Genomic DNA, 12,286 nt, shown 5'->3' on the forward strand with positions numbered 1-12,286 from the left:
ATCAGTAAACACAGATTAAAAATTAAATTAAAAAAATAATTTTAAAAATTAAAATAAAAAATAAGGTTAAATTTTTAAAATCTACTGAATGAGTGAAACTCAGTGCTCAGGAAGGTCTCAATGAGGACACCTAAGGGAGATTTCACTCACTTACATTGTTAGGTTACACACACCTTTCAGAAAGCATGCAAAGCTTTACAGGCTTAATGAAATTACTCAAAACTTCCCATAGCTTGTAAGTGGTGGCCTCTGGGACCTAAAACAATGCCTCGGACTAGATCCAAAGTTTCTGCTCTTTCCATTAGAGCAGGGGGTTAGTGTTTTTGCCTTTTAGTGGGAAACTTTTTTTTGGACAACGAACTGGAGTCCTACTATGTACAACTGATAAAACACAGGTTCTTAATATCACGAACTATCACCCCACATCATTAGTTGGCTACTCTCAAAGATACAGGAAATAACAGTCCCAAACCCCAGGAACCCTCTTCAGTTCAGTTCAGTTCAGTCACTCAGTTGTGTCCAACTCTTTGCGGCCCCATGGACTTCAGCACGCCAGGCCTCCCTGTCCATCACCAGCTCCTAGAGTTCACTCAAACTCATATCCATTGAGTCGGTAATGCCATACCCATCTCATCCTCTGTCGTCCCTTCTCCTCTTGCCTTCAATCTTTCCCAGCATCAGGGTCTTTTCAAATGAGTCAGCTCCTTGCATCAGGTGACCAAACTATTGGAGTTTCAGCTTCAACATCAGTCCTTCCAATGAACACTCAGGACTAATCTCCTTTAGGATGGACTGGTTGGATCTCCTTGCAGTCCAAGGGACTCTCAAGAGTCTTCTCCAACACCACAGTTCAAAAGCATCAATTCTTTGGCACTCAGCTTTCTTCACAGTCCAACTCTCACATCCATACATGACTACTGGAAAAACCATAGCCTTGACTAGATGGACCTTTGTTGGCAAAGTAATGTCTCTGCTTTTTAATATGCTGTCTGGGTTGGTCATAACTTTTCTTCCAAGGAGTAAGCATCTTTCAATTTCATGGCTGCAGTCACCATCCGCAGTGATTTTGGAGCCCCCAAACATAAAGTCTCCCACTGTTTCCACTGTTTCTCCATCTATTTGCCATGAAGTGACGGGACCAGATGCCATGATCTTAGTTTTCTGAATGTTGAGCTTTAAGCCAATTTTTTTCACTCTCCTCTTTCACTTTCATCAAGAGGCTCTTTAGTTCTTCTTCACTTTCTGCCATAAGGGTGGTGTCATCTGCATATCTGAAGTTATTGATATTTCTCCCAGCAATCTTGATTCTAGCTTGTGCTTCATCCAGCCTGGCATTTCACATGATGTACTCTGCATATAAGTTAAATAAACAGGGTGACAATATACAGCCTTGATGTACTCCTTTCCCTGTTTGGAACCAGTCTGTTGTTTCATGTCCAGTTCTAACTGTTGCTTCCTGACCTGTGTACAGACTTCTCAAGAGGCAGGACAGGTGGTCTGGTATTCCCATCTCTTTCAGAATTTTCCACAGTTTATTGTGATCCACACAGTCAAAGGCTTTGGCATAGTCAATAAAGCAGAAATAGATGTTTTCCTGGAACTCTCTTGCTTTTTCCATGATCCAGCAGATGTTGGCAATTAGATCTCTGGTTCCTCTGCCTTTTCTAAAACCAGCTTGGACATCTGAAAATTCACAGTTCACATATTGTTGAAGCCTGGCTTGGAGAATTTTGAGCGTTACTTTGCTAGCGTATGAGATGAGTGCAATGTACAGTAGTCTGAGCATTCTTTGGCATTGCCTTTCTTAGAGACTGGAATGAAAACTGACCTTTTCCAGTCCTATGGCCACTGTGGAGTTTTCCAAATTTGCTGGAACCCTCTTACCCAGGCAAACCAGGGTGGTTGGCACCTTCCATCTCGGTCACTAAACCAGCCTGGCATCCTGAGCACAGCCCCTGCAGCACACACTTAGGGTGACAAGACACAACTGTGTTCTGTGGACAGCACTGCCCTGCCCTGCCAGAAGAAACGGTCCGTCAGTCTTGTCCTGGAGGCCGGCCTGATTAAGCAGAGAGCCTGGGCCCCTGCCTGGGTAGCTAAGGGTCTGATGAAGCTCCTTGGGCTGGGCAGGGGGCAGGGCCCTTCTGTTCCACATAGGCGAAGGTTTCCAGTCCATCCTTGCTGGTGAGGCCCAGCCATCCCAGGACCCCCCTGGACCCTGCTCCCCACCCTGAGCCCCCATCAGGCCTGGGCCTTGTGCTCAGGGTGAACTTGCACTCACCCCCACATCCCTCTCTGGTGTCCAGCCAGAGCTGCTGATCCTGAGACAGTCACCCGGCCTCTGAGCTCACAGTCCACCCCTGAGGTCAGGCTCACCAAGGAGGCTTAATCAGGCTCCCAGGGGAGACCAGGAGAGGGGGGCCATTTCTGACACAGCTCCTGGTCTTTGGGCCTCCCCCACCAGCACCCTCAAGACATCAGCCAAATGTGAAAGCCAGGGTCACTCTCTGCCTTGCTCTTTTCTTTGTCTAAATTGACTGAGTTCTCATAATTTACATATGTCATTGGTCACAATTCCAAAGAATCAAAACTGCCACATAAGCTTAAATTTTTGGATCTTGTGACTTCTGAGCAGCAACTTTTTATAAAGGAGGCTCAGAGCCCAGATTTCAAGGAGCCAGAGAACCCAGGAGTCCTCAGCCCAGCCCTGTTCCTATTGCTGGTCGGCACCCAGAACAATGAGGGTCAGCCTGGCCGCCCTGGCCTTCCTCCTTACTCTTGCCATCCTGCACTCGGAGGCCAATGAAGGTGAGCCTGCTACTCTCATTGCTCTCAACAAAGAGAACGCAGGGGCTGGAGACTGAAGGTGTGGGCGGGCAGGGGTCGGGGCTGCAGTGAGGAGCTGTGGGTGGTCTGGAAAACGTGGTCTGGGGTTCCTGCAAAACAGACAGTGCCTTTCCCAAGGGTGTCTCCCCATATCCGGTCGGGGCTTACTTCTGCCTCCCTTGGAGTGGGGAAAACCTGCCTCTCAAAACAGCTTTCCTGGCCTTTGGTCCCCAGCCTCGAGAAGCTGACCCAGAGCCCTCCAGGTGTCTGCTCAGCTGCCTCCAGGCAGGAGCAGAATCTGGGCGACAGAAACCCACAAAGGATCATGCTCTCTTCACGGCTTAGATGGGGTTTGACCATATTTGGATGGTTGCCAACATTGAAAAACTGGAAACCTTGAAAAATCCCTATTGCCCATTTCTTTCACAAATATGGAAGACCAAGCAGACATGAGCCCGAGTTTCCACAAGCTCACCTCCAACTGGGCCTGAGGTGGAGGTACTGTCCCCTTAGACAGGGGGCACTGCCCAGGCCTCAGGGTCCCCACTGCCCGCCACACCCAGCTGCAGTCCGCGTGGTCTCGGGGGATTTTGAGCCTGAGACACCCGGGTCAGCTTCCCTCCTCTCCCTGCAAGACCTGTCCAGTGTTTACACAGCACAGAGTCGTGTACTGAGCTTTCAGTAAATACCTGTGCTACAGGAAGAGGAGGCCGCAGGTGACTGTGAAAGAGGCAGGGCTAAACCCCAGTGTCCTGACCCCCAGCTCACTGCCCTCAACAGGCCTGCCTGCCTCTCTGCAGGGGGCTGGAGCCAGGGGCGAAGGCGGCGCGGAGGGACCTGGGAGGAGGCTTCCCAGGAAGCAACTCTCCTGAGCTGAATTTCTTTTCTTTTTTTTTTTTTAAACTTCTATTTTTGTATTGGGGTATAGATGACTAACAATGTTGTCAGTTTCAGGTGAACAGGGAAGGGACTCAACCATACATATACACGCATCCATTCTCCCCCAAACTCTTCTGTCATCCACATAACATTGAGCAGAGTTCCCTGTGCTCTACAGTAGGTCATTATTGGTTATCCATGTAAAATATAGCAGTGTGTACATGTCCATCTCAAACTCTCTAACTATCCCTTCCCCTATGCTTCCCTCCTGGCAACCATAAGTTCATTCTCTGAGTCTGTGAGTCTCTGTTTCGTAAGTTCATTTGTATCGTTTATTTTTAGACTCCGAGTATAAGGGATGTCATAGGATATTTCTCCTCTGTGTGACTTACTTCACTTAGTATGTTGCTGTTGTTGCTGTTCATTCGCCCAATCATGTCCAGCTCTTTGCGACCGCATGGACTGCAGCACGCCAGGCCTCCCTGTCCCTCACCATCTCCCAGAGTTTTCCCAAGTTCACTCAGTAGTGCAATCTCTAAATCCATACACGTTGCTGCAAATGGTATCATTTCATTATTTTTAAAGGCTTAGTGATCTTCCACTGTATATATGTACCACCTCTTCTTTACCCATTCCTCTGTCAATAGACACTTAAGTTTTGGCTATTGTAAACAGCTCTCCTGAGCTGAATTTCAACTGAAATCAGAGACCAAACAATACTCCACACTAGGACTGTCATCTGACATCCTGCTAGTTCAATGGATGATGGCTGGTTTCCAATTTTGACTGTGAAAGAGCTTTTCACTGCTTTCCAATAATTTCAGTTATTGTCATATGACCTCTCATCTGCAAACGGGATCAGTGATAACTTCTCAAAGGGTGGTTGTGAGGAAGGGAAATGAGCCGCATCAGGAACTAAGCCCGGCACCAGGCCTGTAGTAGAGTCTCAGGGCACATCTTCCTCGACTCACGAGGGGGTTACCTCCCGATAAACGCACCGGAACTGGAAAATACAGGAAGCTGAAAATGCATAGAATCCACCTAACCTCCCAGACACCATAGCTTAGCCTCGCCCATCAGAACTCTCCTTAGCCGACAGTCGGGAAACATCATCCAACACAGGCCTATTTTATGATGGAATGCTGTCTAACACAGGTAATGTTTTTGAACACTGTACTGAAAATGACCCACAGCATGGTTGTCTGGGTCCAGACTGGTGGTAAGTGCGTCAGTATTGACCCCAATGATCCCATGCCTGACCCAGAGTTGCAGCTGCTTTGCACAGCATCTCAAGAGAGGATCTATCCCGTGTGTACATAAAAAGCCGACTCTGTGCCACTCGCTCGGGCAACACGCTGGAACACACTGGGGGCAGAAGCAGATCCTCTCTCCCCGGGAGCCTGGGTCTGGAAGCTCTGCTCTGGCCAGCCTGTGACCTTCTGTGTCTTGTTTAGTTTTCCTGACCCACAGCTTCCTCGTCTGTTTCATGGGGGTAATAAGGCCTTTATTGCACAAAACAGTCATCGGTATAAAAATCAATTTGCACAGTAATTTCCGCAAGGCTATTATTTGCCATTTCAAGGACAAAGGTTTAGAAAGGGTAGCTATCCTGCCTGGAGTCACACAGCTTTCAGGAAAAAAAAAAAAACAAGGACAAGTTGAACTTTCCTGCCTCCTAGCCAAGGCCCTGCTCCTCTGAGCAAACATCCCGCTTCTAGCAGCACCCCTACCCCTACCCAGACCTGTGAGGGAGGGTCCTCTCAGATGCAGGGAACAGTCCCGCCCTGCTGTGGCCCACCCTGGACATCCACTAGCATTTTCATGTGGGAATTCTTCTCAGCATTTCTCAGGAAATTATATGTTTTTCCTAAATTCCACGTCCCAAGAAAACTCAGTTGAGCAATTGGGGAAAACGGGCAAAAGTATTCTAATTCTCTTGATGGAATAAAGCTTAACATTCAACAGAGAGATGTCACTGACTTAAAGGAATTTGCTGACATCAGGCATGAAAGCAGGAAACATTGGCGCTTGGCGTTAAGGTTAAGATCAGCATGTGGGGGGATGCGGACTGGAGCACAAACGGGAGGGGTGGTCTTCATCCAGCTTCTTGAGACCATTGCCCTGTTACACATGGCAGCTCACAGTTCTGTCTGCTGCTTAGGAATGCTAGTAAGTTTGTAAAATTCATACACCTTCACAATCGCTCAGCTATGTCTGACTCTTTGCGACCCCATGGACTGTAGCCCACAGGCTCCTCTGTCCTTGGGGATTCTCCAGGCAAGAATAGTGGGGTGGGTTACGATGCCCTCCTCCACGGGATAGTCCCAACCCAGGGACTGAACCCAGGTCTCCTGCATTGCAGGCGGATTCTTTACCATCTGAGCCACCAAGAAAGCCCAATCACGTAAGAGGAAACACAAAGAGAAAATGCATAAATGTCACAGAATACTAGGATATGAAACCAGAAACATTTGCTAGCATTTATGTAAAATCTAAATTAGCTAAAGCAGGGGACTTCCCCGGTGGTCCAGTGGTTAAGACTGCACACTTTCAATGAAAGGACACAGGTTTGATCCCTGGTCCAGGAACTAAGATTCCACGTGTTGTGTGGCCAGAATGCAATATCAATTTGAAGGAGAAAAACAAATTCAGGAGAAGCAGATCAGACATGTCCATCATGAAAACAGGAAATTAGCTCACATGAAGGAAGCATTTAGTACTCAAACTCCAATTGAAAATGCATTTAGACATACTTTCAACAGCTGGGCCAATCCAGTATGGAAAAAATGTTCCATGGAATTACTTGCTACAAAACAACGGTAAAGACTACAAGCACTTTGCAATTGATGCTGCCTGTGTTTTAAATTTTTATTTTTGAATGAGAAATTTAAATATTTTAAATAGTTGTTGCACTTTTTTTGTTTTTTAAATGATTTTCATTGGCCCTTTATTTTGTGTTAATGTTCCCATCTTTTCATGTTTTTTATTATCAACTGTCTTTAGCTGCTAGAGAACATTAAATGTGCTACTGAGTTTATAATCTTGTCACCATACATAGAAACATCCTTTATTGTTACTTTGAATTTATTTTTATGGAAAATCTTTTTTTGGAAAAAAAAAAAAAACCTTCATAGAAAAATGATTCACTGTTTACTGTGTAGTCACATTATTTTTAAAACATGAGAATAAAGTGTTATATATAAAAAAAATCACCTAACACAACACTGTAAATCAACTATACTTCAAAATAAAATAAAACCTTAAAAATGAAAAAAATTAATATGTAGTACAACCTAAAATGATTTATATCTCATTTTTTTAAAAGATGAATATAGAATAATTCATGATCTGAGAATTTCCAGGAATTCTGATTTTTTTATTCCTGAATCCTAAGGACAACCAGAAATTTGAAACACTAGGACCACAGAGTCCCATCCCAGCCCTGGGGAGGGTCTGGGAGAAGAGGTTGTGAGGGGCTGGAGAGGCAGACGGAGGGAGGAAAGGACTTAGAGGACAGTTTAAGTGGGATAGGGGGTAGTTGGGGGTGGGGGAGGAGCCCCCGCAAGGGAGCCTCCCTCATTGTCCAGTAGTTAAGACTCTGTGCTGCCAATGCAGGGGCCGCTGGTTCTATCCCTGGTCAAGGAACCCGGATCCCACATGCAGTGTGGCTTAGCCAAAAGATTTTTTAAAAGGTGGAGGGAGGAGGAAGACCAGGCCGTTTCCTGCCAGGTGTTCCTATCTCCTGTGTCCCTCCCCTCCTCAGGGACTGTGGGGAATGCAGATAGAGGTCTAAGCTTTCTCATGGAGAAGCTTCCAGCATCTTACACTCCTCTACCTTGCAGAACCAGCTGATGACCTGCATGCCTGCTGTTTCGCCTCGGTAACAAGGGCAATCCCACTCTCTTTCGTGAAAAATTATTAAAGGACCAGTGACCAGTGCACCCAGCCAGGGGTCATGTAAGTACAGCCCGCCCAACAGTGGAAAGGGTGCAACCTCAAGAACCAGTAGGGCTGGGAGAGGGAAGGGGGGCGGGAGTCTCTAGGAACAGACAAGAGTGGGGTGGGGCGGGGGTGACACAGGAGGCAGCTGCTGGTGGGGGTCGGGGGAGAGGCTGGGGTGGTGGGACGGACTCTTCTTTGCCTGCTGACTCTCCATTTCTCATCTTCTCCTCCTTGCTCCTCAGCTTCCAGACCAGAAAGGGGCAATTGATCTGTGCCGACCCTGGCCAGGCCTGGGTGCAGAAGTACATGAAATACCTGGACCAAAAGTCCAAGGGATCTGGGAACAGTGGGACCTTCACAGTCGAGGGAACATGAGAAGAAGCCACAGAGCCACCTCCCCTCCCCAACCAGCTCCCTCACCCCAGATGCGCCCTGGGCGAGTCCTGGCCCGAATGAAAGCCCGCGCTTGCGTTTCCGGGCTCCTGCTCTGACGGTCCGCGCTCTCCTGAAGCTTCGCCGTGAAGCCCCGCCTTCTGGGGCCAGAGGAGACTGCGGCCCCCGGACCGCATCTGTCGTCCCCTTGCAGGCGCCCAGGTCTTGAAATAAATCCGTGCTGCAGACGGGGACTGGTGGCTTGAATTGGTTCTCTCGCAGACAGCCTGGTCATTTCTTTAATTTTACAGACACTTTATGTATTTACTGTGTATCTGGGGCCTCGTAAACATTTCAATAGGAGTAGATGTAAATAGTGAAATGATGGAGGCCTAGTTAGGATCAGGAGGAGGTCGAACAGTGACCCCAGTTCAGGGTCCTTAGACAAGGCGAACAGTGTGAATACAGATGACCATGGGGAGACCCTCTGTTTGCCTGTACAGAGCTGAGGTGCACAGCAAACACACCTCGTCACTCCCTCGTCCGAGTGGGCAGAGCGGCTCATCCTTCCTAGAAAGCTCTTCTCCAGGTCTCTGCCACCCAAAACATTTACTTCTCTGTGCCTGCATCGACCACCTGTAAATAGCGTCCCCTTGTGCTCACCCATCAAATCTGTGTTCTCCCCCAAAATCCGTGCTCCGTCCCCAATCCGTGCACCCCAACACTGAAGTCCTACAGTCTCTTTAGATGCTGCTTGACCCTTATCCTTGATACCTGGGGTAAAAGTGACACTGGAAATGTGGCCATCCTCCCCACAACCTCCTCAACTAAAGACAGAGCCAGGTACAGGGCAGTGCTCCGTGGGCGTGAGGAGGAAAGGGAGGCAGGCAGGAGGCAGAGGCTGATGCCATTCTGGCCGTGCATCACTGGACACAGTTTGCAGAAGGGCCTCAGGGACACCAGTGTGGCCCAGCGCACACCCTTCAACTCAGTCCTTGGGGGAAGGCACGCCATGGCTGTCAGCCTCAACTCTAAACTCCCATGGAGGAAGGATGCTTTTTGACCCCAGAGGTCAGAGGTCTCTGTCCATCCGTGAGTTTAGTGGTGGGGAGTGGACGACCACCTACTGTCAGGGGCAAAGTCAGGAAATGAGCACAGTCTGTCCTCGGAGCCCACAGCTGCCCTGGCCAAGGCCATTTCCTCACTGGATGGCCCCCTCCTCTTCCAAACTCCACTCCTTAGCACCCCTGTGCTCTTGAGTGCACACAAATCCCATCGGAAACCAGTTCTCTGCACCTCCATCCCCACTAAAATGGGATGGAAGCTCAACTCTCAAAGTCAAAGGGACTGGAGTGAGTGAGGAGGTGAGGAGACCTGGGGTCTCTGGGAAGGACGGGCACCGGGAGTGCAGGGGTGAAGGGCAGGGAGAAGGTGGGCACAGCAGGGGCCACTGACGACCTCTGCAGAACAGGCTCCGCAAGTGGCAAACCGTGGCCGTTCACCCCCGCTGTCAGGCAGGTCGGCTGTCCTCCTGAGTTACTGGGGTGCTCGGGCCTGCGGGGAGCTGGGTGGATACCGAGCGTCCCCTGAATGTGGAGCTATAACTACTGCGGCTGCGCTCTTTCTCCGAGCCCCCCTCCTCAGGAATGGAACCTCCATCCTCCAAGCTGCTCAAGATGAAACCCCTCTCCCTGATCCATCCATCCAATCCATCAACAAATCCTGTCTATCAACAAATTCTGTCAACTCTCTCAAGTTCAGTTCAGTTCAGTTCAGTTGCTCAGTCAGTCATGTCCGACTCTTTGCAACCCCATGAATCGCAGCACGCCAGGCCTCCCTGTCCATCACCCACTCCCGGAGTTCACTCAGACTCACGTCCATCGAGTCAGTGATGCCATCCAGCCATCTCATCCTCTGTCGTCCCCTTCTCCTCCTGCCCCCAATCCCTCCCAGCATCAGAGTCTTTTTCAATGAGTCAACTCTTCGCATGAGGTGGCCAAAGTACTGGACTTTCAGCTTTAGCATCATTCCTTCCAAAGAAATCCCAGGGCTGATCTCCTTCAGAATGGACTGGTTGGATCTCCTTGTAGTCCAAGGGACTCTCAAGAGTCTTCTCCAACACCACAGTTCAAAAGCATCAATTCTTCGGCGCTCAGCTTTCTTCACAGTCCAACTCTCACATCCATACATGACTACTGGAAAAACCATAGCCTTGACTAGATGGACCTTAGTCGGCAAAGTAATATCTCTGCTTTTGAATATGCTATCTAGGTTGGTCATAACTTTTCTTCCAAGGAGTAAGCGTCCTTTAATTTCATGGCTGCAGTCACCATTTGCAGTGATTTTGGAGCCCAAAAAAGAAAGTCTGGCACTGTTTCCACTGTTTCCCATCTATTTCCCATGAAGTGATGGGACCAGATGCCATGATCTTCGTTTTCTAAATGTTGAGCTGTAAGCCAACTTTTTCACTCTCCTCTTTTACTTTCATCAAGAGGCTTTTTAGTTCCTCTTCACTTTCTGTCACAAGGGTGGTGTCATCTGCATATCTGAGGTTATTGATATTCCTCCCAGCAATCTTGATTCCAGCTTGTGTTTCTTCCAGTCCAGCATTTCTCATGATGTATTCTGCATATAAGTTAAATAAGCAGGGTGACAATATACAGCCTTGACGTACTCCTTTTCCTATTTGGAACCAGTCTGTTGTTCCATGTCCAATTCTAACCTTTGCTCCCCAATTTGGAACCAGTCTATTGTTCCATGTTCAGTTCTAACTGTTGCTTCTTGACCTACATACAGATTTCTTAGGAGGCAGGTCAGGTGGTCTGGTATTTCCATCTCCTTAAGAATTTTCCAGTTTGTTGTGATCCACAATGTGGACACACCCAGAACACACCTCACATTTTGTCATCCCCACAACTTTGTCTGAAAGGGTGAGCTCTAGAATCAGAAGACCTCTGTTTGAATCCCAGCTTTGCCCCCATTTTAGCCATGTGAGCAAATTACATCATAGCTCTGCGCCTCTGTATCCTCATCTGTAAAAGGGGACGACAACTCTACCAATGTCACAGGGCTGTAGTGAGGAAATAATTGTAAATATTTTCAAAATAGTAAGTGCTTCCTGTCTTACGACAACTATTACCCCTGTTGGCAGTTACCTTTGAGTAGAATGTTCTTCTATCTTTCTCTGCATTTTAAAATCGAATACAGTCTCAGTCTAATTTTTGAGATGCAGGCCAAATGCCATCCCTTTCATGAATTTTCCTCCGTATTCTAATCTAAGGAGTTCTCTCTTGCTTTCCTCTGAAATCTTCACTGAACATGGAAGCCCCACAGCTCTGGACAGCAGGGACTTACTCAGTTCTCTTCATCTCTACCCCAACTAGAATAAAAGCATCTTTACTAATACTTACAGTAATCCTTCTTAACAAGAATTTCTTTAATTAAAAGAAATAAGCCTAAATCTCCTAACAAAGAAAATCTCTGGTCCAAATAGCATCACTGGTGATGTCTACCAAACACTTAGATAAGAATTAACACACCAAACTCTTCTAAAAGACAAGAGGAAGAACTACTCCCTAACTCATTCTATGAAGGCAGCATTACCCTGATCTCTGAACATATTTTTACATAAAAACTTGTAATGAATAATGTTTATAGCAGCACTATTCTTAATACCCACAGATTATGAAACAACCCAAGTGTCCATCAGGTGATGAATGGATATACAATATGAGATATAGCTATACAGTGGAATATTATTCAGCCATCAAAAGGAATGAAGTACTGATCCATGTTACAGCATGGAAGAAACTTGAAAACTTTTATGTTAAATGCAAAGAGTCAGACACAAAAGGCAACATATAGAATGATTCCCTTTACACATGAAACATCCAGAATAGATAAGTCTACAGAGACAGAATGCAAAGTAGTGATTGCCAGGGGTTGGGGGAGGGGGAAAGAGAGTGGGTTGTCACTGAATATTCTAATACCTTTGTATGTGTGTGTGTTTTATTTTTTATCATTTTCTTTTTAATTTAATTTGTTATGGTCATGCATATTGCAACCAAAGAAAGGCAATGCCAAAGAATGTTCAATTCTTTGAACATTCTACTGCACAATTGCACTCATCTCACACGCTAGCAAAGTAATGCTCAAAATTCTCCAAGCCAGGCTTCAGCAATATATGAACCTTGAACTTCCAGATGTTCACGCTGGTTTTAGAAAAGGCAGAGGAACCAGAGATCAAATTGCCAACATCCGCTGGATC

General features: G+C 47.1%; 1 protein-coding gene across 1 annotated transcript; it reads left to right on the plus strand.

Annotated features, from left to right (window-relative positions):
* The first annotated feature begins 2,738 nt into the window (after nt 1–2,738).
* Nucleotides 2,739–8,022, plus strand: LOC128064827 (regakine-1-like). The gene is given in 3 exon segments (XM_052657794.1): nt 2,739–2,808; nt 7,548–7,662; nt 7,890–8,022. Coding segments are annotated over 3 exon segments (318 nt in total).
* The last annotated feature ends 4,264 nt before the right edge of the window (nt 8,023–12,286 follow it).

Source organism: Budorcas taxicolor, chromosome 19 (assembly GCF_023091745.1).
Source record: "Budorcas taxicolor isolate Tak-1 chromosome 19, Takin1.1, whole genome shotgun sequence".
Lineage (NCBI taxonomy): Eukaryota > Metazoa > Chordata > Mammalia > Artiodactyla > Bovidae > Budorcas > Budorcas taxicolor.